This window comes from Lonchura striata, chromosome 3 (assembly GCF_046129695.1).
Source record: "Lonchura striata isolate bLonStr1 chromosome 3, bLonStr1.mat, whole genome shotgun sequence".
In the NCBI taxonomy this organism is placed as follows: Eukaryota; Metazoa; Chordata; class Aves; order Passeriformes; family Estrildidae; genus Lonchura; species Lonchura striata.
Window position 1 is genome coordinate 73343504 of NC_134605.1, and position 27673 is coordinate 73371176.

At 35.5% G+C, this 27673-nt stretch overlaps 1 protein-coding gene across 3 annotated transcripts in view; it reads left to right on the forward strand.

The window, feature by feature from the left end:
- Nucleotides 1–27673, forward strand: part of ASCC3 (activating signal cointegrator 1 complex subunit 3) — a 248972-nt gene that overhangs the window by 214731 nt on the left and 6568 nt on the right. For all 3 annotated transcript variants that reach the window (XM_021533823.3, XM_021533826.3, XM_021533825.3), the window contains 3 exons: nt 12487–12711; nt 24816–24967; nt 25480–25630. In XM_021533823.3, the coding sequence (XP_021389498.2) occupies nt 12487–12711; nt 24816–24967; nt 25480–25630 (528 nt within the window). The remainder of the gene's footprint in view (nt 1–12486; nt 12712–24815; nt 24968–25479; nt 25631–27673) is intronic.

Consider the following 27673-nt stretch of genomic DNA (forward strand, 5'->3'; position numbering starts at 1 on the left):
TGAGCTTTAGTTTGAAGGCATAATATGCTGGTTGCCTTTCCAGGAAAGCACAGTCCATTAGTAAATCAAGGTAACAATGCCCATCAGTGACAGCTAACTCAGCATGGCATGTCTTCCATTTTTATGGCATCAATAAGAAAGAATTACAGTCAAAACCAGAAAATACAAATCCTTTCCATCTCCAAAATACATTAATTTCTAATCTCCAAATTATAGATCTCCTTTTTTCCTCATTCAATCTTCTTATTTAATTTCTGTTATTATATGCCTGTTGGGGGAAAAAAAAAAAAAAATACCTAATTGAAGCAATACTCATGAAAGCTAAATTTAAACTTATTTTAAAGTTGCAGCTAAATGTTTCTGAAAAATATTTGCCATGACAAAAGCCATAAAAGGAGGACTGTTATCTTGAATATAATATAGGGAATTTTTTTCAGGTTTTTTGTTTTATTTGCTGTGATTACAGTGCAGCAGCCAAGGGAAAAACTTTTGAAAGTGTATATAGCTGTGGTAGTAGAAAGGAGTAGCCTCAGGCTATATCCCCATTTCAAACATCTGCTTAAGTAACCGTTTCTGTCAGAAAAATGAGGAAATAAATTCCTTTATCAGGATGCAGTTATAGCAGCAAAACACTCATGTATACAAATGGAAAGTATTTTGAGAGCCAGGTAGACAGAAGTACTCTCCTGGTCTGGTGAAGGTGAACATTGGCTGCCATCTGTGGCAAATCAATGTTTGCCTATGGCAGAAGCAAGCTCGGTGATAGCAAGCTTGGTTTAGCTGACTGCTCAAAGCTGCAAGCAGTTCAGCCATGGACCACTTACTTGTTTGTCTCTTTTTTGTCCCTGTTTTGTCTCTGTTTTTGTCTCACAAATAGGTTTTACTTACTGCGTGACAGAATTGTAGCCACCGTCATGCAAGGTTTCAAATTATGCATAGTTGTATGCATGCAAAGTGTTCATACAGGAAATGGAATGGCTTTTTTCAGCAGTCATGTCACATGGTTGTATATTTTCAAATATACAATATATTTGTATATCTTATATACATACATTATAACACAATACATACATAATAACACAAACATTGAAATAATGTTTGTGTTTGTTGTAACAGAACTGAAGTTCTTAATAGCATCTTTAGTATGGTAAAGCTGAATGTTTTATAATCTGTAAGGCTGCTTTGATTAATGGCTGTGTGTTCTCATGTCCCAAATGCTCCAGTGGGAAGTCTTACCAGCTCAGTTTGTATTTAGCAAGTCAGTTAAGTTCTATCTGCTTTATTCCTCCCATTTTGTAATTGAAGCAGGATAAGCAAATTCAGACCTTCTTCACTCTGCAGTTCTTTTGTCAAAATTGGCTTCTAGATAATGCCTCTACCTTTGATAGATTTATACAATTGTACTACAAGTTGTAAGAGTTAACAATCATATTGATGAATTTCTTTTCGTAGAATACCGTTCACTTAGTGGCACCAACTGGGACATACAAACTGCTGTTTAAAGGCACAAAAATATTTTCTCTGTCAGCATAGAAGATATTGCTTGTAAAACTCTTTAAGAAAGAGGATGACATTGTAGCTTGTTCTCTGATTTGAATAGAAACTTCAGGATAAGGATTGGTTTGGCTGAAACGGTTAAATCATACAAGATTGATATCCAGCATATATTGTTCCTTTAGCATAGTAGTTAAAGAAAAAAAAAAGAACATAAGAGGATTACTGATCAGTCATTAATGAAGTATCTGACACTTGTATTTTCCTATTTGCATTTAGATTCTTTCTTTGTCTCATTTTCTTTTTATTTTTGTTCCTGATGGGGGCCTGTCTAGCTTCAGAAATTGAATTTTACTTTAAATGTTGATGTTATGTATTATCAGAGATTAACTTTTAAGAAATCAACCTCTCCTCTTTAGAAATTTTAAGAAATAGGCCTCTCCTATTGCCTAATATTTACAAGATGTTTTATTTCACAGCTACTTAGGTAGGCTACCTGTAATGTTAGAAGAAATTGCAGAGGGATAATTGGCTACCAAAAGGCCTTAGAATTTGAGAAAAATTGAAAGCATTTTTTAAAAATTGTATAAATATTTGGAAATTTCTTGTACAATTGGAAGATTGCTTCTAGAGAAAAAACAGTTGCTCATTTGCTTCACCTCTGCATAATAAATATGAGACAGGCATCAAGCAAAGTATTTGAATTGATGTATGGAAAAACTGTCAAAGTATGCAGTTTTATATGTACCTTTTTCTGGGGTAATGCTCAAATTCAGCTTTCCTTTATTTATAGTAGGCCATGTCCTCTTTCCATGGAAGAGTCAAATCAGACATCACCAATGTCATTGGGTTGCCCACATTCCAATTTCCACTTCCATCTCCTTTCTTTCTGTCTTTCAGTGGAAAAGAGTAGCAAGCCAGCAGAGATTACTCAGACTACTTGTTTTCAGAAAGAGAAAATATCTGAAGTCTATTCTCTCACATTATAGGGTGAGAAAACAGCTAAAATTCCTCTCACAACAGGCCTCTTAAATGTTTCTCCTGGCAGGATGTCACCATGTTTGCTTGCAAAATGGGTGCATGCATGTCTCTTAACAAAAGATTTTTAGGTACAACTGATTCATACAGTATTAGGAAATTTTATCTTAAACATATTAAGTCATTGAATGCACAGTATTTTGTAGGCTAAGGTGATTAATTCCAACTGGTTTATCATTTGCTTAAGGCAACAAGCAATAATAAACAATATGAGATGTAGATAATAGATTATTTTTTCTTTTGTATATGATTTTCTTCATATTTACTATATGCAGTCAAATAAGATGCTAATTTTTAGTACTTCTTTAGCTATAAGAATGCATGTTTGCTTTCTCTTGATTCACACAGAACAGATGGATGCTTGACTGCCTGCTAATCCACAGCTGGAATGGTTTCAGCAGTTTCCACGTTGCTGGGTTAGAGTGGCTTTTCTAGTGGACTGAGAGGGCAGCAAGAGAGGGATATCATTATTCATCAGTATCCCAGTGGGATCGCTGCCAGCAGAGATTAATTTTTTCTGTTATGCTTGTAAAACAAGCTCAGGTGGAGTCTCTAATCCTCAGGGCACGGGTGGCAGATCAAGGAAGATGCTACAAAGCTAGTTAATTTTCAGATTCTAGGGGAAACAGAAGCTCTGTTAGATGTATAAATACATGATTGCAAATTTAAGTAGCTCAAATCCAAATGGGATCTTCCTAGACATCTGGTCCTGAAAATCTCTGTTTTCTTTGTCTTTTAAAAGAAGTTCTTGAAAGTTTATGCCAGAGGCAAAATATCTTCAACTCTCTTAATCATCAGTTATTATTCAATTTTTTTTAATAGAGATCTTACAGTGTATTTTAGATTAATGTCTTTATTTACATGTAGGCAAGATACAGTACATGTCTGTGTAGGAACACTGAGTTTACAGTGTTTTCACAAATTTGTGTTCAGTGACAATCAATCACCAAAAAAAATTACTACTTTCCATTGAAAAAGGGTTAGATTTGCCTTAGTAGTGCCTGGTACATTCTAATTTGGTAATGGCATGTCCTCTTAAGGTCCACTGTGGTATAAGGGCATTTTTCCCTTGTTATTCTTGATATCAGACCTGTTGTCATTTGTAGCACAAGTGTTGATAGAACTCAAATCAAGCATCCCAAAACACTCACAAGCTGTCTATTTGTATAATAGACTTCACATATTTTTCCTTTACTGACTTTTTTGTTTCCTTAGTAATTGCCCTTTTTTCTCACCCTTGTAATTAACAGTGTCTTCCATCTATGTATTTCCTTGTAGCTCTTGAGTTGTTTGAAACATTGGGTTAGATTTTCAGGCAATGTTAATTCACATAGTTACACTGAAATGAATGGAGATGTGCCAGTTTTTATCAGCAGGGAACTACCCTTATTGAAATTTACTTGCAACAGCTGTCATTTCCTCTTAGAGTTGTGGGGTTTTATTATTATATTAAACTATTTTCATTTAAAAGTGCTCAGAGTGAGACCAGTAGCACTGGCTTGCTGAAAAGACATTGTGCATGTAGGCACCTTCCAAGTTTCCCATATATTTCTGCCAGTTTGTATTGTTCTTCTGTTATTCTGGGCTTGAGCCTCTCTTGAACACAGGCTACTACTCATTTCACCACATGATGACAGGTATTCACGCCTGTGAACTTCTTATTCCCTTTTGTCTCTGGTCACATAGTAGTCTAGATCCAGAATTTAATCCAATACAAAAATGCAGCAGTGTGCATTTGTGGCTCCCCACTAGGGGACCTGCCACAGGTCAGCAGATTTGAAATCTGGTTTTCGGCACACAGAGCTTTTACAGTTTGCCATTAACATATACAGTACGGAGGGGCCCCATTTCACATAAAGAATTAGTAGTGCTTACTCCTGTCTCCATGCGGAGTGGCATTAACTTAATGCAGAGATCTGTTAACTTCTTCCCTGGGTCTGGGCTCTGCACTGAAAGATCCCAATGGAGGATCAAAGCCAAAGATGGAAAATGACTGATCACTTTCCCAGGGAAAGCTGTGTGCCAGGATTTGCTATTCCAGTTTTTATTGCTATCATCATCTCAGTCAGCACTTGGGCCAGCTGATTCAGCCAAGCTCAATTTCAAAATGCAGACAGACGTCCAAATGGATCTGAATGTATACTCAGAGAGATTTTCCCAGTTTCCTGGTAGCAGATTACTGAGTCCATGCACTGAAAAGCTGTTCTGTAGTAGTGCAATACAATTAGTTTTGGTACAGCCAAAACCAGTAAATTTTAAATCTTTTCTATAATATGACTTTAGATTACAGGGAAAGTAAGCTGTAGGTCACTGCCCCACCTAGGTTTTAAGATTAAAAAAATGGAGCATGATAACACATTCAAAATGTGCAGGTTTGAAGCATTGTCATGAGAAATAATCAGAGAAATCAGGCTTTTGGAGAGGCAAAAACTCTTAATATACCATTTACAGCAATAAAATGTAGTAATTCTCTCACATTATGAAAATTCACTTTATAAATGGAATTTGTACCATTCCATTTATATTTATTTGCTATGGTCAAAGTATCTTATTCTAGGTGAATAATGTGTATTCAATACCAGATATTTGCTCTTATTTTTGTCCTAATTTAGTCTTCTTCCACATTTATTTTTTCATAAGCTGTGCAAGTATTACAGAAATACTTATAAGCAATAATTTAAGTTAAAAACCTAAGAGCGAACTAAAGGCACATCTATGAAAGTTGCACAGGCTTAATACTATGAAAGTACCTATACATTCAGGGAACATGTATTTTTAGAACTGGTTTTATTAGGACTGGCCAGAAAAAGTAGGACTGAATTATGACTGTGATTATAACCTTTATGAAATAAGGAATGTGGGAGGTAGGACTTAAAATCATGAATTCACTCCTTGTTGCAATGTTTTAGTAAAGTATGTAACTTAAATAGGAAAATTTCCTGAAATAGAATAGTTCTATATTTTTTAACATTTAGTAAGAAAATTACAGTGATTGTATTATCTATTACTGTATCTTTCCCTACACTGAAACTCAGCTTCTCTAACATGCTTAGGAAGCTAGAGAAAACAAAATTTGAAATTCAACTTTCAAGTTAGTATAAAAGTCCTAAGAACTTCTTTCCCATGGCAGATCATTGTTGCTTTATAATAATCCTCCCCCTTCTGTATGCTAGCGTGCTTGCATATTCTTTTATCAACTCCATGCTGAGGCAGAGGTCTGTAATTTAACTTTGTACCTTATAAATTCCCAGATCTGCCAGACACTCTCTTCTACTGGTAGCTAATATTGCTGACCTCCTATTGCTCTGTGTGCAGTGGCAAAGGTCTTTCAGACTCCTGACCCCTGGTCATCAGGAATGTCATCAGTAGTTTGTAGTTTGGATGTTTTAAGTAAGAGGTGAACTTGTGAAATCTAAACCCTTTAGGGTGTTTTTAAGTGATCACTCAACTGTTTCATTGCCCTAGGTTGTGCTTTTTATGATGTCTGTCATTGTAAAATTTGTGGTGTTTATCATACGCAGCTATTTAAAAGCAAAAATCAAGCACTTGTCTATTTAAAGTTAAAAGTATGAGAATACAATTAATATATTGCATATTAACAATAATATATTAATTAATAATTAATTTCTCTAATCAATAACATGAGAACTAAGAATTGTAAGAACTTTTAAACTTGTATGTTCTTATACAATATGTTTGTGGGTCTTCTGGTGGAAATGGGCCCATTTTAAATCATGAACAATAGTTACAAATTAATGTTTAAAAATAAAGATTTGCATAATTGCATGTTGATGGATTTTACAACTTTCTCCCTTCAGCTTCTCATGTCCAACTGGAAATTTCCAGTGTTTGCTCTGCTGAGCTTTAAATGTAGAGACAAAGCCTAGAGTAGCCCAGCCTCACTGTTTTGCTCTTACCCAGTTAATTGGGTTAATGTTATGCTTTAAATTCATACCTTTTTTTTTTAATATACATCTATTATCTCTAAAAGTGCATTTAACACTACTTAGATTTTAAAAATATATGTTTGTATTTGTTTTAGAAGATACTGAGCAGGTCTTTCTTTGGACAATGCTCTCTGTCATATGCATCTGTTTCCGTCCTTTTCCAGAGGGTGGAGAGTGGTACGATGGGGTGTTAAAAAAGTGACTGGAGCATCTTCCTATAAGCCAAGCTGGAGTGGAGGGTCAGGGCAGAGAGAGTCCCCAGTGAGAGTCCTGAGAGGGAACCCCCTTTGCCACAGCCAGGGACAGCTGTGTGCCCTGTGGCTCAGGGCTGGCACAGGGCTCTGCCTTTCCCCCCTGGCAGCCACCAGCCCTGGGAAGGCTCCGAGGGGAAGGAGCTGCACTGCAGGGTTGGCTCCAAGTGCTGGATGCAGTTTGATGGCACTGCCACGTACACATGCATGGGGAGATGTGGTACAGTATATAAAGACAAGGAGTTTATTTGTAAACATGGTGACTGTGATGAGTGACAGTATCATGTAGCAAATGTATTTTAATCTTGCCTGAAAAGTGTTGTTGTCTTCTTTTGAACCATTTTAGCCAATTTTTAAGATCTCTACAAAACCTCAGCCTGCTTTGTGGCTTAGCAGAGCCTGCCAGCCTGCCCTGAAAATCTGGAGCATTTCTTCTGAAAAGTTTGTCTTAAAAGTTTATTTTTACATGCATAAAACAGAGTGTATGATTTTTTTTTTTTCCCCTTTTAGTCTATAATATGAATTTTGAAAACACATGTCATGTTTGTTCTTAAACCTTATAACTAGTAACATATGGTTGTAAGTGTCTTTTAACTGGAATATTGTCATAGACCTTTTATATCTAAGAGTAAAAAAAACACCCAAGCATTTGGAAGTTTAAATTATGTTCTATAAAACTGAAACCAAAATGCATACATTTAGAGGCTACCAATAAAATCCTTAAAATAGGAGTTTATAATGGAATCTCTTACAAAGATAAACTTACAAAGATAAACTTTTCAGAGCAGTAATTCTAGCAAGTGCTTCTCTGATTCTGTTTCTGAATCTACATTAGTTTTTTGTATGAGCTGAAAAAACACTTTTATGTTAGGTTTAGTTTTCGTTTTTTAGGTTTTTTTCTCTCTTTTTAAAGCACATTTCTTCACTTTTATTAGTTTTCTGAATTAGTTTTATGAAGCTTGATTGTCTTCTAGCTTCCTGTCAGGATACCTCTGTGTAAATGTAATGTCTTTCCTTATAAAACAAACTCACACTCAAAAATGTGACAATAAAATATACTATAGATAAGTTGACTAATTTAAATACTGTTCACACTATACACTTGTGCCATTCCTTTGTCACATAATATGGTCTTTTTCTCTTGGGAAAATCATGGGCAAGGGAAGATTAGCTTGAGAGCTTTAGTTAGCCAATTTTTTAAATTTTCCTTATGATACAGGTAACGGGACCAAATGAGATTTCTTCAGCACATGAGTGAAGATATATATGTATATATATAAAATTGGAAATAGAAATTGGAAATGTTACCTAGCTGTTCGCAAAATATCAATGCCTGTTATTTCTCAACCTTGACCATGCTTCTTTTCTCTCTCTTATATTAGGGGTAAGTAGGTACCACCTAAATGAGGACAAGTATGAGTTGCTTCAAATTTTGTATTACAACTGCTTCCTATACAGTGTGGAACAAATTGGGAAGGTTTGAATGCTGCACTAGAGTACTCTGTATCACTTTGTACAATGGATCAAAAGACAAAAATCAATTATATAATAATATTACCACTGAGCTTATATTCACCTATCCAGTTTTCCAAAGGTCAAAATATGCTGTTTTCACTTGGGAAAATAAGTTGGGTATTGACATACCATTGTACTTCCAGTAGCAGAGAACTAAAATTTGTAATGCATTATTACTATTAATTGCAGAACAGCTGTAAAAAACTACCCACATTTATTTATTGTGGCTCATTCATTCTATTAACAAATGTATTATTTTTGCAGTCCTTCAGCATGTACTTAGACTATTAGAGAAGTTTATGTAATTTGAATCAAGTTTCAGGTAAAAAGAATGAAATTACTGAACTAGCTAAAAATGATCCTCGTCTTTTTTTTATGTTAGTATTTAATTTTAGTACTAGTCTTCTGTAGTATTTTTTTTGTTTTAAAACTTTATTTTTATAGAAAAACGTTCTAAGCATTATTTTGTCTTGTTTCTTTTGACATCAGAAACTTGAAAGAGAGCAAATTATGTTGCAAGTTTATTAAGGTTGAAAATATGATGTAAGCCATATATACTGATTGGGTTCACAGTATCTATATAAAGGAAAGGAACATAGACAGTCAATTCTAAGGCAGTTTCAATAACATTGCTAAAGAAAAGACTGCTGGTTCAACTCTGGAATGTGAGAAACTATTTTTGGTTTGGTTTAGACCCTCATTGTTACAAATTAATCAACTGGTCTTTAAAGCCTAGAACTCATTAACTTTATAAGTTTTACTGTTCCCATGACTGAACTTCACTTAAAATATTCAAGTTTGCTTTAGTAGCTCACCTTGATTCCATTTCTGCCTGTGGTCCACAAGTATCCTCTCCTGTAGACAAAGTGGCAAGATGTACTTACTCGAGATTTAAAATATTTTAGAAGATCTAAATGTGGTATGTTTATAGCTCAGCTCTCATTATAAATTAGTAATGTCAGCTGAACTTCCATTTTTTGTAGGTAGAAAGAAAATTGAGGGGAGTTTTAACCCTGTGGACTTGGCAGAGCACAGTACTCACCGTATTGGATACCTTATTTAAATTTTAGTTTGGTCTGGCTCCTCAAATGCCTGACAGTACCACAAAACTGCAAAAGATACCTTTTAACATAGTATGAGTTGTTTCCTTTTAGGGCTGTTCTAACAGTTCAAATAAAGGGTGATGGTAAGTTGCATACTTGGAGCATGATGTTGTAGACAGGACTTTAAGATGATTCTGTGGCTTCTGTTATGCAGGAAACAGAATTCAATTACCAGAATAGCCCTTTGGCCTTGTAAAATGTAACTGTCGAGATTATGCAGGTCTGTGTGTGACATTTCTCACCGGCAGTGCAAGTTACTGTCTCCCTTACGAGCACCCTGTATTGCATGCAGGTTGAAATGTAAGTCTGAGATGACTCCTACACCCTTGAAATGATGCAGCAGTCTCTAATGCCCAAAAGGAGACATTATTGGGAAAGTCCATCACAGAAATGTAGGAGAGGGAGATGTGACCTGACTACCAAATGCACAGTTACAGAACCTGTAGCTAAAATTCCTGGTTATCTCCTGGTGTACACCAAGTTATGCTTAACTGTCTAGGTGCTTGTAAACCTGTTATTTGTGCATGGGCTCCAACAGCTCTGATTTAAGAGGAGAAAAGGGGAAAGTGAAAAATGCACAGAAGTGCTTTGTGGTTTAACTGTGAATCTTGTATTAAGTTTCTTGACTTTAAAATGAAGATTAATGATTGATATGTAGTTTGATCTGTTTCGTCACCCGTGGAAATAAGAACAGTGCTCAAATACTAAAACAATATATATTATATATTGTGTGGAATAGTTGAAGCTACAGCCTTTACAGAACAGATTGAGATTTGCAATGAAAAGGAAAACTAAAATGAAAAAATATTGGGTGAACAGCAGGGCCCATTTGAGGTGATTACAAAGGATGTTTCTTTATTCTGTCTTTTCTTATGCAACCTGAAAACAGTAGCAGGGGGTTACAAGCAGAGTTCATCACAAAGTTGTCAATCACTGTCATTTAACATTTTGCAATGGAAGATGTCTTTATTCAAGGACAGCTGGGCAAATCAGAGAAACAGATTTGTAGTTAGTAGTCTGTCCAGCCTACACTAAGCAAACAAGGACAGGGCAGACATACCGGCCTCTCACATAAAAATATAATGGACTCTGCTGACCTCAGTGCCCTCCATTCAGCTTCATTCTCAGTTGTATAAAAGCTTCACTACCCATTCTCAATTTCCTTTAATTACCTACATGATGCAGATAAGAAAATGAACCTCACTTACTTACAGTCAATGATCACAAACAGGAAATTAAGTAGGCAAGTTGTTTAAAATAAGAGGAGTGTTTTGGATGTAAATAAAACATGTGCTGGGGAAGAATTAGGGAAAATGCATTTTCAGGGGTACCAATTGGTCTGGACTGACTTGGCTGATCCTCTTTCTTTCTGCTACTTTAAACTGCAAAGCAAAACTAAGTAAAAATCTCCTTGGTAAATATTCTTTAAAATATCTTTGAAGGAGAAGCCAGTTAAATAAAAAGAGTGAAGCAAACATGCAGCCTTCTATAGGGCTTAAAAAGATTGTGACCTTAGGTTCAGAGAATAAATGACCACAGTTTTCACAAGAGATCTAGCAGAGACATCCAGGATTAAGCAGCAGTTGTCTTTATTCAGTCTTCACTTCTAATCTGCAGTTGAGATATGAAATAAGTTAATGACATTCTGATTTTCTTTCCAAACCTTAAAGTGTCTAATGGTTACCATTCCTTTTACATTGATATCACAGTTTAGGCATAGTTTCCTTGCACCATTAAAAAAATAGAAAATTTTGTGCTGTCAGTTGTCAAGGAGTAAAAACCATGTATCTAACTGCTTTAGGAATTTTCAGAAAAGGCTCTATGTCTTAGGATATTAATGAGGGGATATGGTTCTTTGTAAGTCAATTAGATAGTTCAATTAGTGTTCTAAAATTGGCAATTTTTCTTTACCTCACTCTTCACTGGTTACTGTTGTGAATATTTCATTAATATGGATTTGCAGGAAGTCTGATGAAATTGAAGACTAAAGTGCAAAATATTGAATCTATAGTTTAAGAGGAATATAAAACCCTGAACACTTTAAATTAATGGTCTCTGCTAAGCCTGTAGTTTCAAAGACATTGCCCTTCAGGCTCCCCAAATGACTTTTTATTTTATGACAAAAGCAATACTCTCTCTTAAATTACAGATGGAAAAGACGTCACATATTATAAAACTCTTACCTTACTTGCAAGTTTTATAATCCAGAAAGATAGTTCTCACTCCAAATTATATGTACACATGTACATGCACAAGAGGATTTTGTGGAGGGAAAAATTGCCAATTAAGTCACAAAACTGATTCTTTAGCCTAAATTATCATTCTTAAGATGTTTCTGTTGAACTTTTTTTTCAAAGACAGTGGATTTCCCAAGAGGAGAATTGTCATGTCTGCCTGGGATACCAAAACAGCTGTACTTGCTCCTCTCGGCCACTATGATGTTGCTGCTTATAACTACATTTAGATTCCATGTTGGTGGGCAGCTCCTTTTTGCAACAGTGAGAAAGTTCTTACACAGCTTTCAATTTGGCATGAATAGCATTAGTACCACTCTGGAACAGGGGGAATGTTTTCACCACCTGCTTAAAATTTTGCACTTTGTTTTGATCACTCATCATCAGCTTAGACACTGACTGCTCAAAATATTGAAAAAATATTTGAAAATAAGTGCATAAGAGCTCTTCTGAAGCTACTGGGTTTTGAGTACCAAAAGAAAAACTCAAAACCTGAAAACTGAAAATACGAGGGTTTGACTTCTTTATAGCTAATCTTAAAATGTTTTTGTGACCCAATGAGGTAGGATACCTGTGGGTCATCTTCTACTACTGAATCCATCCAATGAATATATTTATTTAATTGCATTTATTTTCCTCTTCTCTAATGTTAGTATCAGCTATGTGGAAGGAAAAATGTTTAAAATTTGTAAGCATGTCAATAATTGAAAATATTATATTAGTTATTATTTTCCCATATGTGATTTTAATAAATAAGTACACTTACTAAATATTTAAATGCTGCTGGTTTTGTGTTGAAATCTATCTGTAGTAAATTAAATGCATATAGTTTGAATGCCTCAGTAAGCAGTAATAGTTATTCTGAAGTTAATTACAATGATTTTTTTTTTTTTTTTTTTTTAAGAACGCTGATGAGTACACAGATCTGCCTGTGAGACACAATGAAGATCAGATGAACAGTGAACTGGCCAAACACCTTCCAATTGAAGTCAATCCCCATTCATTTGACAGTTCACACACGAAAACACACCTCTTGCTGCAAGCCCACTTCAGTCATGCCATGCTGCCTTGTCCAGATTATGCAACTGATACAAAGACAGTGCTGGATCAAGCAATCAGAATATGCCAGGTATTGTGATGCATTTCAGTATATAACTCTTGTTGGCTTACTGCTTATTGTTAGGAGTATTGTCGTATTTTGAATACAGAAGAATCTGAAGATTGATTGCAGTCTTGTGGAGAGCTGCTACTACACAATATTATAATGCCTTGTTTAGAGAGGAACTAGATGCCCATAATGGTTCCCACTTTACAGAACTGGAGGTAAACAAATTTAGAGTAAAAGACAGTCATGCTCTGACTGGTGGCATCTACTGCCATATAATGACCTCTGCTTTCTTTGCAACAGCTTTTTATCTCTGTATTGTGGAATGTTGTATGAGAATCATTCTGGCATGGATGTGGTCCCTGCAGATCATTATGCTGATACCAAAGAACCTGGGTACTTCTACTTTTCTAGAACTATAATCACTCCCAAACACAAATCTAATGTGTTTTGAAATCTGATTTGGAGCAAAGTATGGGGGCTTTCACTATGCTCCTCTACCTAGTGTAAAAATACATCTTCTATGTCCAATTGATTACAGAGTTAAAGAGCATGTTTCTAAATGCAGATTTTAAACTCACCCTGGAGACTTGTGAGTTTTTACAGTTGTACTGCAGTTGCAGCCCACAGAAACTAAACCGACCATGGAGAGTACTGGTAACAAGCAATCACATGCACATCTGCCACCTCAAAAAAATTTTAAATCATCAATTGGAGTTTGGGATAGAGTGCTACCATATCTGAAAATCTCAGTTACAGTTACAGCAGGAAAGGTGAGCTCCAGCTGTCACAGGAAACAACTGACCCTCTGAGTCTACTAGGAAGAATTCTTCTCTTTAGTAGAACTGCACAAGGACTCATTCACAGGTTCTTGAAGATCAGGCAGCCTTCAACAAACTACTCTTTTTTTGTTTCTGAGTTCAGTATCTGTAAAATAGAGCCAGTACTTTCTTCCTACAGTTTTTGTTTTCTCAAATTTTAATATCCTCAGTGATCTGTTTGTCAACTATCAAACAGAAGCTTTGCTCTTATTTGAAGCCTGTTGGTGATACAGTAACTGCAAACATCATTGTCTTAAGCCCGGCAGTTTGTAAAATTGCTCAATAAGAAACTATTAATCAGTGCTCTAGACAGAGAAAATACTGTGTGCAATTCAGTTCAGCAATTGGGGTAAGGCTCAACCTTACGCTAATAAAAACAAGCTTAAAATACTATGATCAAATTAAGCAAAACTGAAATTAGGGAATGTAAGAAGCAAATAAGACCACAGATGTTACTGCTACACAGTCCTAATCTTGGTAACCAGCAGTGCTTGGATGCTAGTCTATTTCAAATATTTCAAATCAATAAAATCATGGTGCTGAAAGTGTAGAAACAGCTATGCCACATATTCAGTTATTAACAGAGAAAAGCATCACTTGCTCAGGTGAGAAAATTCAACTTTGTTTCAAAGAAATCACATACTTAAAATCCATTTAGATGTTTGTGCAGTAAACATTAGGGAGTTTATTACATATTTGGGGCAAATTTAAATTAAATACTATTTTTAGTAATTATTTTGTTGTTTTACTAAGAAATGTATTTTCTTAATCCTGCTGCTGCATCATATGTATTTCAGAGACAATAATAATTTAGAAAAACAATTTCTAAAATATTCAACAGTTCCTTTAAACTGAAGTTCAGAAAAATGCCATTCCATATTTTGCCTTGGCACTCCAACCTTCAGTTAACTACTATATTGTGTTATATATACAGTCATCTTAAAAAAAAATAAACTTTAAAAAGAAAAAAGAAAAACATGCAAGCACTTTTGTATTTTAAAGTTGGCACATGGTTTACATCTCTCGGGAGATTATTGGTTCCATCTTATTAGTCACGCTTTCCAAAGGGAGGTTAAAGTTCCCAGAATCTAAGCAATAGACAGGGTTACACTTTCAATACTGGTTGTTACCTTTTTCCTTAGCACTGACCTGCTGATGAACTCTGGGTCAGCAGAGGTAGAAAAAAAGATGTTAGTTATGAGAAAAGGAAGTGAAGCATGGAAGGATGCACTGATGAACAGAGTCAGTGGATGTTGTGCTCTGTGTGTGTGAGCACACACTCACACATCATCAAACATTCAAAACAGCAGTGAGGAGGGAATTGGTTTTTGAGTTGTACTGAATTTATTTACTTACAAATTATTTTAGTGTTGACGTGGTATAGCTAACCTTCAAACTGTGACCTGAACACAAACTGTTCTTTTTGCTGGTGGGTACGTGAATAACAGACTTTTCATATCAGCATTGCCTTTCTGTTACAAGAAAGAAAGATCCTTCAAAGAGCTTTTATAGGTGGTTAACCAGCAGACCTTTATCCCAGGTCCCCTGCAGTGCAGATTTGCCATCTCTAGCCATGATATGTAAGCAAGCCTCTTTCCATCACAGACTATTAAACTTCTCCAAATTCTGTGGTACCTTTCACCTGAATCAGCCTTCCCTCCTATGACTCCTTTCCTATCCCATGTGTTTCATTCTCCCTTCCATTCTGCCAACATCTTCCAGGCTTTTTCCATTGCTAGTGACTTCAGGCTGAGTATTGTTATTGGTCCAGCAGAAAATCTTGTTAACAGCCTTACATAGGTGAATGTAACTTCTGGATTCCAGGTAAGATTCCACTGTACTTTAATGAAAAATTTATGCAACAACTCTTAAATCATTTTTCCTTAGGTGTCTTTACAGTTTTGGCTCTACAGTAGTCTTGTTCATACTTCAATGAAATATTAAAGTTATTAGCATTTAACAGAATTTGAGTAGTTGCAGTACTGGCTTAATAGGGGAATGTAATTTTTATCATAAAAAAAGGAATATATTCTGTTACAGTTTTCCTATGGTTAGTATTTGTTAGATACAGGTGAAATTCATTATAGCAAGATAAAATTTAGTATTTGTATACCTACGAGGAAGTGTAGAATCTTTTCATTTTACTGCAGGAACATGGGGAATAGCAGTATATAACCTTTTGGAATGTGAGTACCTATATGCTCCCACTCCCATCTCTGTAATGAATGGCGACTGAGGCATTGACTAGGCTGAAGGAACACCCCTGCTCTACACTGAAAACCTCAAGTTAAAATCTAGTTTGTTGTCAGTGACAGGCTCTCACAGATAAAGCACAGGAGGTTCCCATGGCTCAAAAAAACTACCTCAACTTCCTGTGTGACCTTGGCCAATTCATTTAATTTTTATTTTCCTTGGATACCACTAGTACAGTTACAATAGACAATATATTCTCTTCAAGCCTAGCACTCTGTTATTTTTACTAAGAAAAGCTAAAGGTGTCATTAAGATAGTGCTGAACACTCCAGTAGCTTCTCAAAATCAAATGTTTCTCAATTTCTTTCAGGAGAATGAACATTAAATAATAAAAATTCTAGTGAAAAGATTTTTCTAACATTTTTATAAAATAAAATTATTATTGTAAAGACTATACTTCACCTTTTTTTTCCTATCTTATTTAAGACTACATGAAACTAAATCTAATCTCTTTTTTTGCTTCTTTTGTCAAGCCTTATATTTTGTGACTGTGTATTCAGCGATCAGTTCTTATTCTGCTGTTCCAAGACTATTGCCTATATTTGCATTAATTGAAATGGATAATTGAGGCAGTAATACTGTCACTCTCAGATTCAGCAGGGCAGTCTCTTCTCAGAAATAATGTGACAGTTGCTGACTTTGCATTGGAATTGGCCACAAGCCTCCACTTGTAGTATAATCGTTGATAAAATATTTTAAAACTGCCAGGAGTAGAAGTGCCATGGAGCTCAGTCCTAACCTTTGAGAAGTGTTTGCCTATGGATGTGTTAAACACATCTCAGTAGGGTAGCTGGGCCTTGAGAGAAGGTGGACATGAAAACAGATTCCCAACTGCAGAAGAAGGACTACTGTACATGGGAGACATGCCTATCCCTGTAACAAGCACCTTGTAATGCTATTACTAATGCCCTGTCTTTCCCCATCATGTTACTCCTATGGAGAATCTAATTTTGGCAGGAAAGAAAAATACTCTTTGTGTTAAGCACTGTATTTCCTTAGCTAGATGGTGATGTGTAAAATACTGCTTTAGCAGTTCTAAACCAGTTAAAGCTGTTTCTGCAACTTTTGCTATAATTCTTATGAGAATCATCTTTGTGGTACATGTTCAGTGTTGTCAAATATTGCACAAATATGCTGCCTGATTCAGCTAAGAGCTGGCTTATGTACAAAATACTTACTGTACTAAACTGCAGACTGTGCTGGGTGGGTAGTGGTGGCTCCTCAGAAGGAGCAGTAGTGCACAGAAGTATTTCTGGCCATGCAAAGGCAAAGGAGCCCATGTTGCCATTTTGGGACTCAAAGAAAGAGAACATCCTTAGGCTCTGCAGTTCTCATCCTCCCAAAACCTCCTCAGTTCATAACAGCCACTAAGACTATTGATTTGGAGAGCCATGTCCTTTGGATCTTTTGTTTTTCTGCTTGTGAGGTAGTGGAGAAGTTTTTAAAGGTCCTAAGAGTGGTTTGAGCTCATGTGTTGCTTGTTGGTAGTGCAGGTGTGCCAACTGCTTGCTGGCAGGTGGTGGGAGTTACAGGAAAGGCCTGTTTTACAGTTGTGTAAGATTTGTCCAGAAGTGTCCAGGGAAAGAGCTTTTGTGTAATGGTTGCATTGGCAACCATAAATAAATGGGCAGCTTTACGGAATGAAGGGAAGAGAATCAAATTAAGTTGAGAATGCAGAGGATTACTCGGAAACAAGTGAAGAGCAGAGGCCACATCTCTTCATCTGCTCTATGTATGCTTTGTGTATGCAGTAATATTCTAGTGATAGCACAATGTTTGCAATCTTACTTAAATTCTGGCTGCTTTCATGGCTGTATGGCTATTATTGCACATTAGGAGTGTGGAAAAATATAGAACAATCAAAAAATCTTGTCTTGCTTATATTGTGTGGCAACAGTCACTTATAGATACTAAACCTAAATGGATTATTTTGTAGGGAAAGTACCTGGATATGTTGGGCTGGAAATGCTTCCTGCTTGTGTTGTGTAGGTATATACATGGGAGAAGGGAGGGTCACCTTTGTGGTGTTAGTTTTGCTTGCTGGAGATAATCAGTGATCTGGTGTATGGAAGCACCTTGGTGACAGTTTAATGATGATTTGGTGCTACTTGTGCATAATCCCTCCCCCACCCATGACAAACCTTTTCCCAGTTGGGGCTGGAGGAAATGAGTAATGCTTAACCCATTTGTGTGATCAATTCACTTAAGCAGCTACTGTGAAATGTTAATCACAACTTTAATTTGTACTGCATTAGCATTTTGATTAACTTGTAGGCTTGCTAGCACACTTGAAGCACTTTTGCTCATAGTTACAGCTCGGAAATGACTTTTTGATTAATTAAGTTTGTTAGACAGCAGCTGAGCTTCCTGAATGCTAACCTTAAGGGGCTAAAAGTTCAGGAGAAAGTTACTGGGAATAACTGTTGCTGTTGAAAAGGATTCTTGTGAATGCACTCAAAAAAATTTAGGTTATTGGCAAAATATTACATACCTGCTTTGAAACTGACTCTAAACTGTAAAGAGGACAGATTTATTATGAAAAAGATGCTGTGTATCTTTCATGGTTTTGGTAGATTTCTGTAATATTTGAAACAATGTTGGCTTTAAGATGTTTATGTTAGGAAATTAGGATTTATTGCAAAGAGATTATTTTGTTCTTTTTACAGTTCACTGGTATAGTAGAAAATACCATTAACTAGCAATTTGAAAATAAATTGGCTGTTGGAACTCAATAATTTCTGAATGTTGGGTTATGCCCTACCAAGTTTACATTGGTGGTATCACACTCTGTAGCTGCTTTTATTTCTGTAACACTGTTAAAAGAAATCAGTAAGAACCCAAGGGTTGCACTCCACTAAATGTAGACAGTAAATGGCTTGTCCTTTCTCCAGTTCTGAAAATACTAATAATGTTACTATGGAGGCTAAAGGATGAATACAGAGATAGGAATCTTATGAAGCAGCTAGGAAGGTTGTAATTTGCATACATCAGTGAGACCTTTATGATGGGAGAATTAAGAATTAGTCTCTTGTAGGGGGTAGCAGAGCATATGGAAGAGGGGACTGGATATGCTTGTAAAAAAAATGTGAAGAGAAGTAGGATACAGAGGGCAGTATAAAAGGAATTCCTCCTGAATAGGATTAATTACAACTTATTCACTATATCTCTGATGAAGTACAAGGGAGGGTGTTCTGTAGGATGAAACCACGCAGCTGTGCAAGGGTGATTTAATTGATCTGAAAGAACTCCTCCCCCTCCCCAGATTAAAACATTTCTAAAAAGTAATTTTGAACTAGACCTCTGAATTTCAAAGGTTCTGTAGATACCTGTTTTACTGATATATAACATACCAAAGGTAGTGACCTTAAACTCTCTGTAATACTTCTTCAAATAAGTTCCAACTTTTCAAGTCGGTTACTGTTTCTGAGATATGTAATTGAAGCATCATAGTCATGATAAAAAAATTTACTTCTATTATCAGAATAGCAATTCACACATGGATCATAATATAATCTTATTGGCAGGCTTTCTACGTTTGAAGCATGTACAAAAAATTATTATTATTATTCTACATTCATAGCTTTTAGGAAAACAGGTGAAATGCATACCTTTTGTCTATTATCTATATATGTTTGTCACATAAATTCTGTATTCTTAAACAGGTGTAAGTAGGCACAATTCTAATAATTTTGATAGATCTATGGATTTAAACTCCTACATGTAACTGAAATTTAGCCCTAGACTAAACAAATTCATTAATAAAAGCACTAAAGAAAGTGTCATAGCCTGTGAAGCACTGATACAAAAAATAAGACTAATCTGTTAAGGTAGATAAATATGAGCCATGTAACTCACCATGAGTACACCTGAAGTTTTAGTCCCTATCCACAAATTGCCACCAATGGCATCACTGTAGGCACTCGGCTTCTATCTGAGTAGTCACAGGTGCAATGCTCAACTGGAATGGCATTTCTTACATTTCTTTAGCTTGCCTCTGTGTCCAAAGCAGTTATCATTATAGCTTATTGACATTTTCCTTGAATATAATTTATCCACAAAATATTAACATTTATGTTTACAGGATTTAAGTCAAAATGCTTCATGTATTCAGAGTTATAGGCCAGGTGACTTCAAAAAGAGAAAGAAATTATTCTAAGCAGTATGCAGTCTCTGTTAATGAGATGCAAGCTGTATCACTTTTAACACTTCAATAGCTTATCTTAAAGGAAAAAGCTATTTAAGTCATTTGGGTAGATCAGAAATTCTGCTAGTTTTAGTCTGGTCCCCTGCCACCTACCCAGTCGTACAAGAGTGATCCAGAGTATCTGACTTTCAAATGAAGGATGTGAAAGTAATACCAAAAACAGTGTTTATAAAAACTTCATTAAAAAGTCTCTAGAAGAAAGAATTTAGCAATCAGGATATTTTAGTAGCCTGAAAAATCTCCTAAATGAGTGGGGGTGAGTGTGATTATGGAACAATTTAACGTTCCATTTTATTTTGAGCATATATAGGGAGCTCTCAATAACACCAGAGAAAAGCAATGTTTTGCTGTCAGTGAGTGTGCCATACATTCACATCTTCCACATCCTGCCCCCATCTTTGCTTGCCCTCAAACTAGGGAATTACAAACCATCATTTAAATTCCAAGCATCAGTAATAACTTTGGGTAGAAAGAGACAGACGAATTTCAGCTTCATGTCAGAGCAGAAATTTACAGTTTGATCAGTTTAAATCATTCCTTATCTAAGGATAAGCAGCTGCTGCTCCTGAAAATAAGACGAAAACCTGATCATAGATGCTGAGGGTTTTGTCTTAATGCACTCACAGAATAATGACAGCAATAGCAAGATTTTAATCCAAACATTTTGACACTCAATTCCAAATACCATCAGAATGAAAGTTTTTGCCATACCTGACAACATCTACATCAGTGAGTTGCTGATGATTAGCTTTTTTGTGCTGCCCCAGCCATGGTTAATAGGTTGTTGCTTCCCACATCGGCACAAGCCAAGCTGCTGTTGATTGTAACAGACAAAATGTAATGGAGGTGTCACTAATTGCTATTATTACTGTGTAACTGTATAAGTATAACATTTGGAAGGCTTAAGAGCCATTACCTGAATCTTTCATGAAAACCCATGTCAATATAGGCATCTGCTTTAAATTCTCCTAAGCACAGAAGGAGCCCCAAATAAAGAGGATGGTCAACATATTTTCTATTATAACAACCAATAATTCCCTTGACTCCATCTGTTTACCCCATTTATTCTACTTCAGGTTAAAAAGTGGTGGGCATAGAGGGGTGGTTTTTGGTTTGGTTTGTTTTTTTATTATTTAATTTGTTGGTTTACCAAGAAATACATGGGTTTTTTTTCTGTAGTTAAAGCATCTTTACAGTTTCCTGTTTCACTTGTTGCACTCACTGTCTTCTTTTAAATTTCTCTCTGTTATGAAGTTATCCTGTGTTGGTTTAAATTCTTAGGCTAGAAAGGCAGGTAACCAGTTTGTGCCATTTCCCAATTTAGAATAATACTCTTAATCTGTTCCAATCTTACCCACTCTTACGATATTTAGAATTTATTTACTACTTTGCAAAATAAGAGATTAAAAAGCCATACGTTTCTATAAAATTATACTGGTTTTGACTTTAAAATAACAAGCTAAACAGGTAGCAACTAGATAAACCAGAGAGACTAAATACAGATAATACAGATTTTCATCAGATAATATAAGTATTAAATACTGTAAATTCTTGTGCTTTGTATTCTATTCTTTGTTTAGTCGCTTATATTTACATTTGGAGATAGGGGAATTAATTTGTTACCTTGAGTATTTATAGGAATTTCAGTAACCATTTCAGTATCAAGCATCTCCGTGTTTTACCCTTAGAGGTTTCCAAAATGTGTGGAGGTTTCCAAGGCAGCAGATGACACAAGCCAACTTTACCATTGTTCTGACTTTTTCACAATGTCACTGTCTTGGATTTCACATCCAGATAGAGATGCTGTGAATAAATTCTATGAGTAAAGAAGCAGAAAATAAGGAGGAAAAGAGGATTTGCCATGTGGATTCATTATAACAATGTGGAACACAGAGTCTCACACACAGGCTTTCCTTACTCCCTACGGGATATCTGTCTGTAGGCTTCTATCAATTTCTAGGAGATTTTCTATGTGAAAGGATCCTCCAGTTAATTTCAAAGTATGGCTTGTTTTAGATTTATCTTTCTCTTACATCTTCACTCTTCCCCTTTTCAAACCTCTGTTTAAAAGAAGGGGGAGAGAGATAGATTTAAAAAAAAAAAAATGTAACCAGTGTTATGTGTGCATCTCCAGAAGCATTCTATGAAATACCACTGCTTCATGCTGACTAAAAATACAATTGGCTGTATTCTTCTTGTCGCTCATGGAAAATACAGGATATTTGTGCACCCCGTTATTCTTCACATACGTACAGCAGTATCATCGCTGGGGAACCTGATGTTTGAGGTTGTCAGAATAGCAGAAAAGAATAAGAATCAGGTAGTGGAGAACAGGAGGCAGATACCAGACTGTCTCAGCAACACAGACTGCTCAAAAACATGGACTGAACAGTGTGGATAGTCTTCAATATACTTTAAGATGTGAAATCAGGTAAAGAGCAATTCACCTTATAAGTTTCAAAGACCAACTCCAGTCTGATGCTTAGAACAATTCCCTCCTTATGCAGGTAAATGTAATATGAACCAACATATAAATCTGCAGACCACAAAGCTCTCCTTTCAAATTTGATTTCTAACATAATTTTATTTTCTATTTGGTCAAAATAATCCTACCCGGAAATCACTTTGGCAAGCCAAGTGAAAAGACAGAAAATGGAAACCAGTAAGATTGTGTTATGAGATACTGGTTTTAGGGTCACAAGGAATGCTAGAGAGATTCAGAATGCTATGACTCCTCCTCCAAAAAATAAATATTAAATCTTTCTTAGCTGAAAGGCCCTTTATCCACAATTCATGAGAAATGAGACAACATTTGGGTAATACAGGGTAACACTTCAAATATTTTTCTAAGGGTCACTGATCTTATCACCCCGATCTGGAAAAAAAAACCTGTTGAAATTGCATTGTAAACTGCTAAAATAAACTGTGTGACTTGGCCAGGAGTGAAACTAACTTGTGTCTTTTAAGTCAGTATTTCTCCAGAATCAGTGTAATTTAATTGAAATAGCTCTGCGTGTGTAAACAACTCCTTTGTTTAAAGAAGATTTCACTGTTTAGTTTGCCTTAAGTAAATGCTGCCTTTTGTTTGTCTGTAAAACATTTGATTAAATGTAAAGACTTAGACAGCTTCTCCTCATTACACTAGTGGCTGGAAAATAAGTTAAAATGGTGCAGGTATCTGCTGCCTAAGTAAGTATCAAACAATATCATTTGTGTTTACAAGAAAAACCCATGGAAACACCTGAAACCTAGTTCTAAAATCAAACTACAACCCTCCTAATGCCAAGATGGTATTTAAAAAGGTGTTAAAAATGTTCAGTACACCAGATTCAATATATCACTGTTCCTTGCTTTCTTAAAAAAAAAAAAACTATTTTATGGTGTTTTAATCAAACATTAAATTCCCTCCATGGTGAACTACTGTTAAATATATGACTTTCTAGTCCAATGTGAATTAGAGTGTTTTAATATGAGGACCCACACTTTATTGTGATCATAATGTTATTGAACAAAATAAGCAAGACAACTAATACATTATAGCATTATTTTTTTCGTCAGCTGAAATGCTTTTATAAATCATAATAATTCTTTCAATGTACTATGGACAGGTTGGAAAGTATGCTATATATCCAAATAGCTGCAGTTACTGTTTTAAAAAGTTGAAACCAAAAATTCGTGTGTGGTCCTTTTTCCCTTGGAAGAACTCTTAAATTCACTTTCAGACTAACCAAACAGAGTGTAAGTCCAGTCAAGAAAAAAAGCAAGCAGAACCATTTTTTCATGTCCATAGGGCCATTTGCAGTGCAAAAATCCATACTGAATTAGCTTTAGATCTTAATGCAAATAAGAGGTGTACTGTTTACTATACTGTTTACTAACTGTATACTATACTGTTTACTAACTGTATACCTCTTATTTGTACTGTCAAAACATGGGAAGTAGAAATGGACCAGAAACTCCTGAGGTATGGAATATTAGAATCTGATGTATAGCTGCATAGGGAGTTTTTGTTTGCTTGTGTTTCCTGTGTACTTTGGGGAAGCTTTTCAGGATCAGGATAGAGATGCCAAAGGAGAGACAGCCAAATATCCCTCATTCTGAAGATAGTCAACTGTTTACAGTGAAAAGGATGAAATCCATTTTGTTTCAGCTTGCTTTTACTCACCATAGGTAAAATATAAGCTACTTTGTAAGCTTTCTTCAAGATTTCAGCTTATGTGAGTGTGTTAAACAAAACCTCTAATACACTATTAGTCCTTTTATCTAGTCAAATTTCAGGGGTTTTTTTAAAGTACTTAGTTCAAATAGAAGTAATAACTGCTACTGGTAAATGACATTAGATTAATTTTTAAGCAAATGTAATTGGTGGTGTTCTTAAATAGTTCAAGGATTTTTGAATAATTATGTAATTCTGAGAAATCTCTTATGTCAAAATATAAATAAATACTGCCATTAATTGTAACTGTTTATTTTACAGTAAATATTGAGATTTTTTTTCCCCATCATTCTGAGTTGGGTTGTGTCAAAGAGAAGTTATTTGTAAGGAAAAGAGTCTACTTTCAGTTCTCACCCCCAAAACCATTGTGTAAATTAGCTTTTCAAGAGTAGGAACTGATGACAATGATAGAGGATTTAATTCGTCTTTTTTCAAGGTTAATTCCAAAGGTGCCTAACTGCCATCAATAGAGGCTGAAGTAAATTCCTATGTCAATGCCTAGAAATCACTGTATGTTAAATATTAATCACATGCTGTTCCGTGTATGAACCAGGTATGCAATTCTATTTGCCTTTTTCTTTTTTTTGCTTTTTTTTTTTTTTTTTTTTTTAATAATTCCTCCTCTTTTGCTTAGGCAATGCTGGATGTTGCAGCACATCATGGCTGGCTGGTGACTGCTCTGAACATAACCAGCCTGGTGCAGATGGTGGTTCAGGGTAGATGGATACATGACTCATCCCTGCTTACTTTGCCAAATATAGAGCTCCAGCATCTTTACCTTTTTCGGTATGTATTTATTTTAAGCATTAGCAGGTTTCCAATTTATTTCTACTTCCCACTGCTGGTTGTGTTTGAATGGCATTGTTGTGCCTGAGAATGTTCGTTAGCGAATCAGAAGCAGAACTCTGTCTTTCACAGTGATGCTTCCCCAAATGGATTTTCTGTTTCTGTTTTCAATATTCATTGATTAATTAACCCCCACAGATTATTTTGAGAACCATGATTCCAGACAAATTAACAAGAGATAATTGGAGGGGTTCCAGGTCCTAACAAATCTAACTCTGTTATGTTAATTATCTCTTTATTTTAATCCATTATAAAACTACATTAGTATCCATCTTAACATCGTAGATAATGCAAAGCTCTATAGGTGCTTATATGGTGCAGTAATTAACGCTAACCAAAAATAAATGACCACCCATTAAAAACAGAATGTAGTATTGAGTTTTACGACCAAAATAACTGAATATAAATGTTTGCTTTCCCTCCCTGGGCATATGTTTTGCTGTCTGCATCAGGAAGTGGAGCCAAGGCCAAAGGAAGAGTGTGCATGGAGGTTACCAAGGACCTATTGAGTGTCTTCCCGAACTAATGGCTGCCTGCGAAGGAAAAGAGAATGTTTTTGCTTCCATTGTAGACAGTGAGTTGCCACCAGCACACATTTCACAGGTAACACTTTCTATCTGTGACCATTCTCATTGTGACTGGAAAGGGAGAGTAGTTGGGCAAAAAAATACTCTATCTCCTTCAGTAAATACCATGTCACATTCTGTATAAAAGTTTAACACATTCATTTCTCTAATTTCAAAGTACTGCTGGCTTTACAGAAGTTCTTCTCTTCCAGTTTTCTTAATGTTATCCTCACTTATTCCCTGCTAAGCAGTAACAGACTGATTTATGGCTGATATTACCACATCTCTCTGCTCTAAAGTTCTTCTCTAGGTCATTCAATCTGCTGAGTGTTATCCACCTTTTCATAGCTCTGCACTAGGAATACATGCATTGCAAATGTCATCATAGCTGGTTCCTGGTCTGTCAAACACCATTTTTTCTGAGAATACTCTTAGTAAAAGATCCAGCACTCATTTTCTGTTTAAAACAGAAAAAGGAGATGAAAATTTCATACTTCACAGGTGAGGGGAAAAAAAAAAATACTGTCCCAAAATGTTGAGCTGCTAAATTCTCATTTTCAGTTTGATTTTCAAGGCATTTGCAGCAAAGGATAGCTATATCCCATAGAATTCATCACATTCTAAGCCTATTGATTTCAAATTAATGTAGGAAAGATGAAGACTTCAAAAACTATACTTCAGATGTTTTTTATTTGAATGTTTAAAAGGACAGTTTGACTGTTCAGCTTCAGTTAAACCTTTTACTGATATGCAAACAAGAAGAAAAGTACTTAAGTGTCTGTAACAGGCATCTGCATTTGTAACCAAATTAACATCAAAATTTTGAATTAAGAAAATGTATTGACATCAAAAAAAGGCTTCCTTTAACAACAGATTTCTAACATAATACACATTGATTGCAGTCCAACTTTCAGATGTGATAAAAAATTAGAACATTGTTATAATTAGTTCAGGGAGAACTCAGAAGTAAACTTACTTAATTTATTTGCATAAATTGCCATTCTGTTATCTTTAAAAGCAAATGCAAATTGGCTCTGTCTGATATGATGATGGTTATTTGGCTCAAAAGTGCTTCAATTTGCGTAGCAATCTGGTGTCGTCTCTGCAGTGAGGCGATCCCAGGTAACATACAAATCCTGAATTATTCCAGAAATTAGTATGTTTAAAGCATCAATTTAAGTGCTAATTGCAGTAGTAATGAGAAAAAGCAGTACTACTGTGAGATTTGCATCTACTGCCCCATCAGTATGCCTGGAACGGCTGCTGACTGGCAGAGGATTTGGCTGCTAATTAAATAATTGTATGCATGGCAGTGTTCTCGTCTGATTCAATAGATGAAGATTAATCCTCAGATAAATATGTTTGGCTGGTATTGAAATGTCTTAGCAGTTTCTTCAAAAATAGCTTGCGTGTATGTGGTGTGTATGTTCACACTGTGAATGACTCTATGCCTCTATATATCTATGTTTGTAAATACAGATGCATATAAGAGGGAAAAATATAATGTCTTGCCATCATGTGAGGAGAAACTTTCATTTCCATGAGCTGGGAATGGCTTTATTTGGTATAGCAAAGCTGTGACTGTGTTATGCAGGGCATTACAAATATTGAAGCTTTACAAATATTATATTCCTTGCAGTACTTTTTACAGAAAAAGAAAAGTGGAAAACTATTGTGATGCCTTGCACAGAATTAAAATTCAAATTGCCTGTTGACTATCTTCATATGTAAAGTCTTTCATTGCTCACATAGACAGGGGCCAACCAAGAGAAATATTCTTCAGCTTGTGTATTCTATGTTTTCTATAAACAAAGACTATTAGACTACAGAGTTTAAGCTTAGCCTTCTGGCACCAGACATGAACAGAGCTAAATAAAGTGGTGAATATGCCACTAAATCGCCAAAACCATTTTTTTCCTAAAAAATCTCAAAGTATATTGAACCCATATATTAAAGCTAAAGATTACTAGCAAGACACTGGTAAAAACAGCCTAAGCTTCACATAAATTTCAGGCAGATGGGAAAAGGAAGACATTTTATATTTGGAAAGAAGAAAATTCCTTTTAAGCAGATTGGTAAT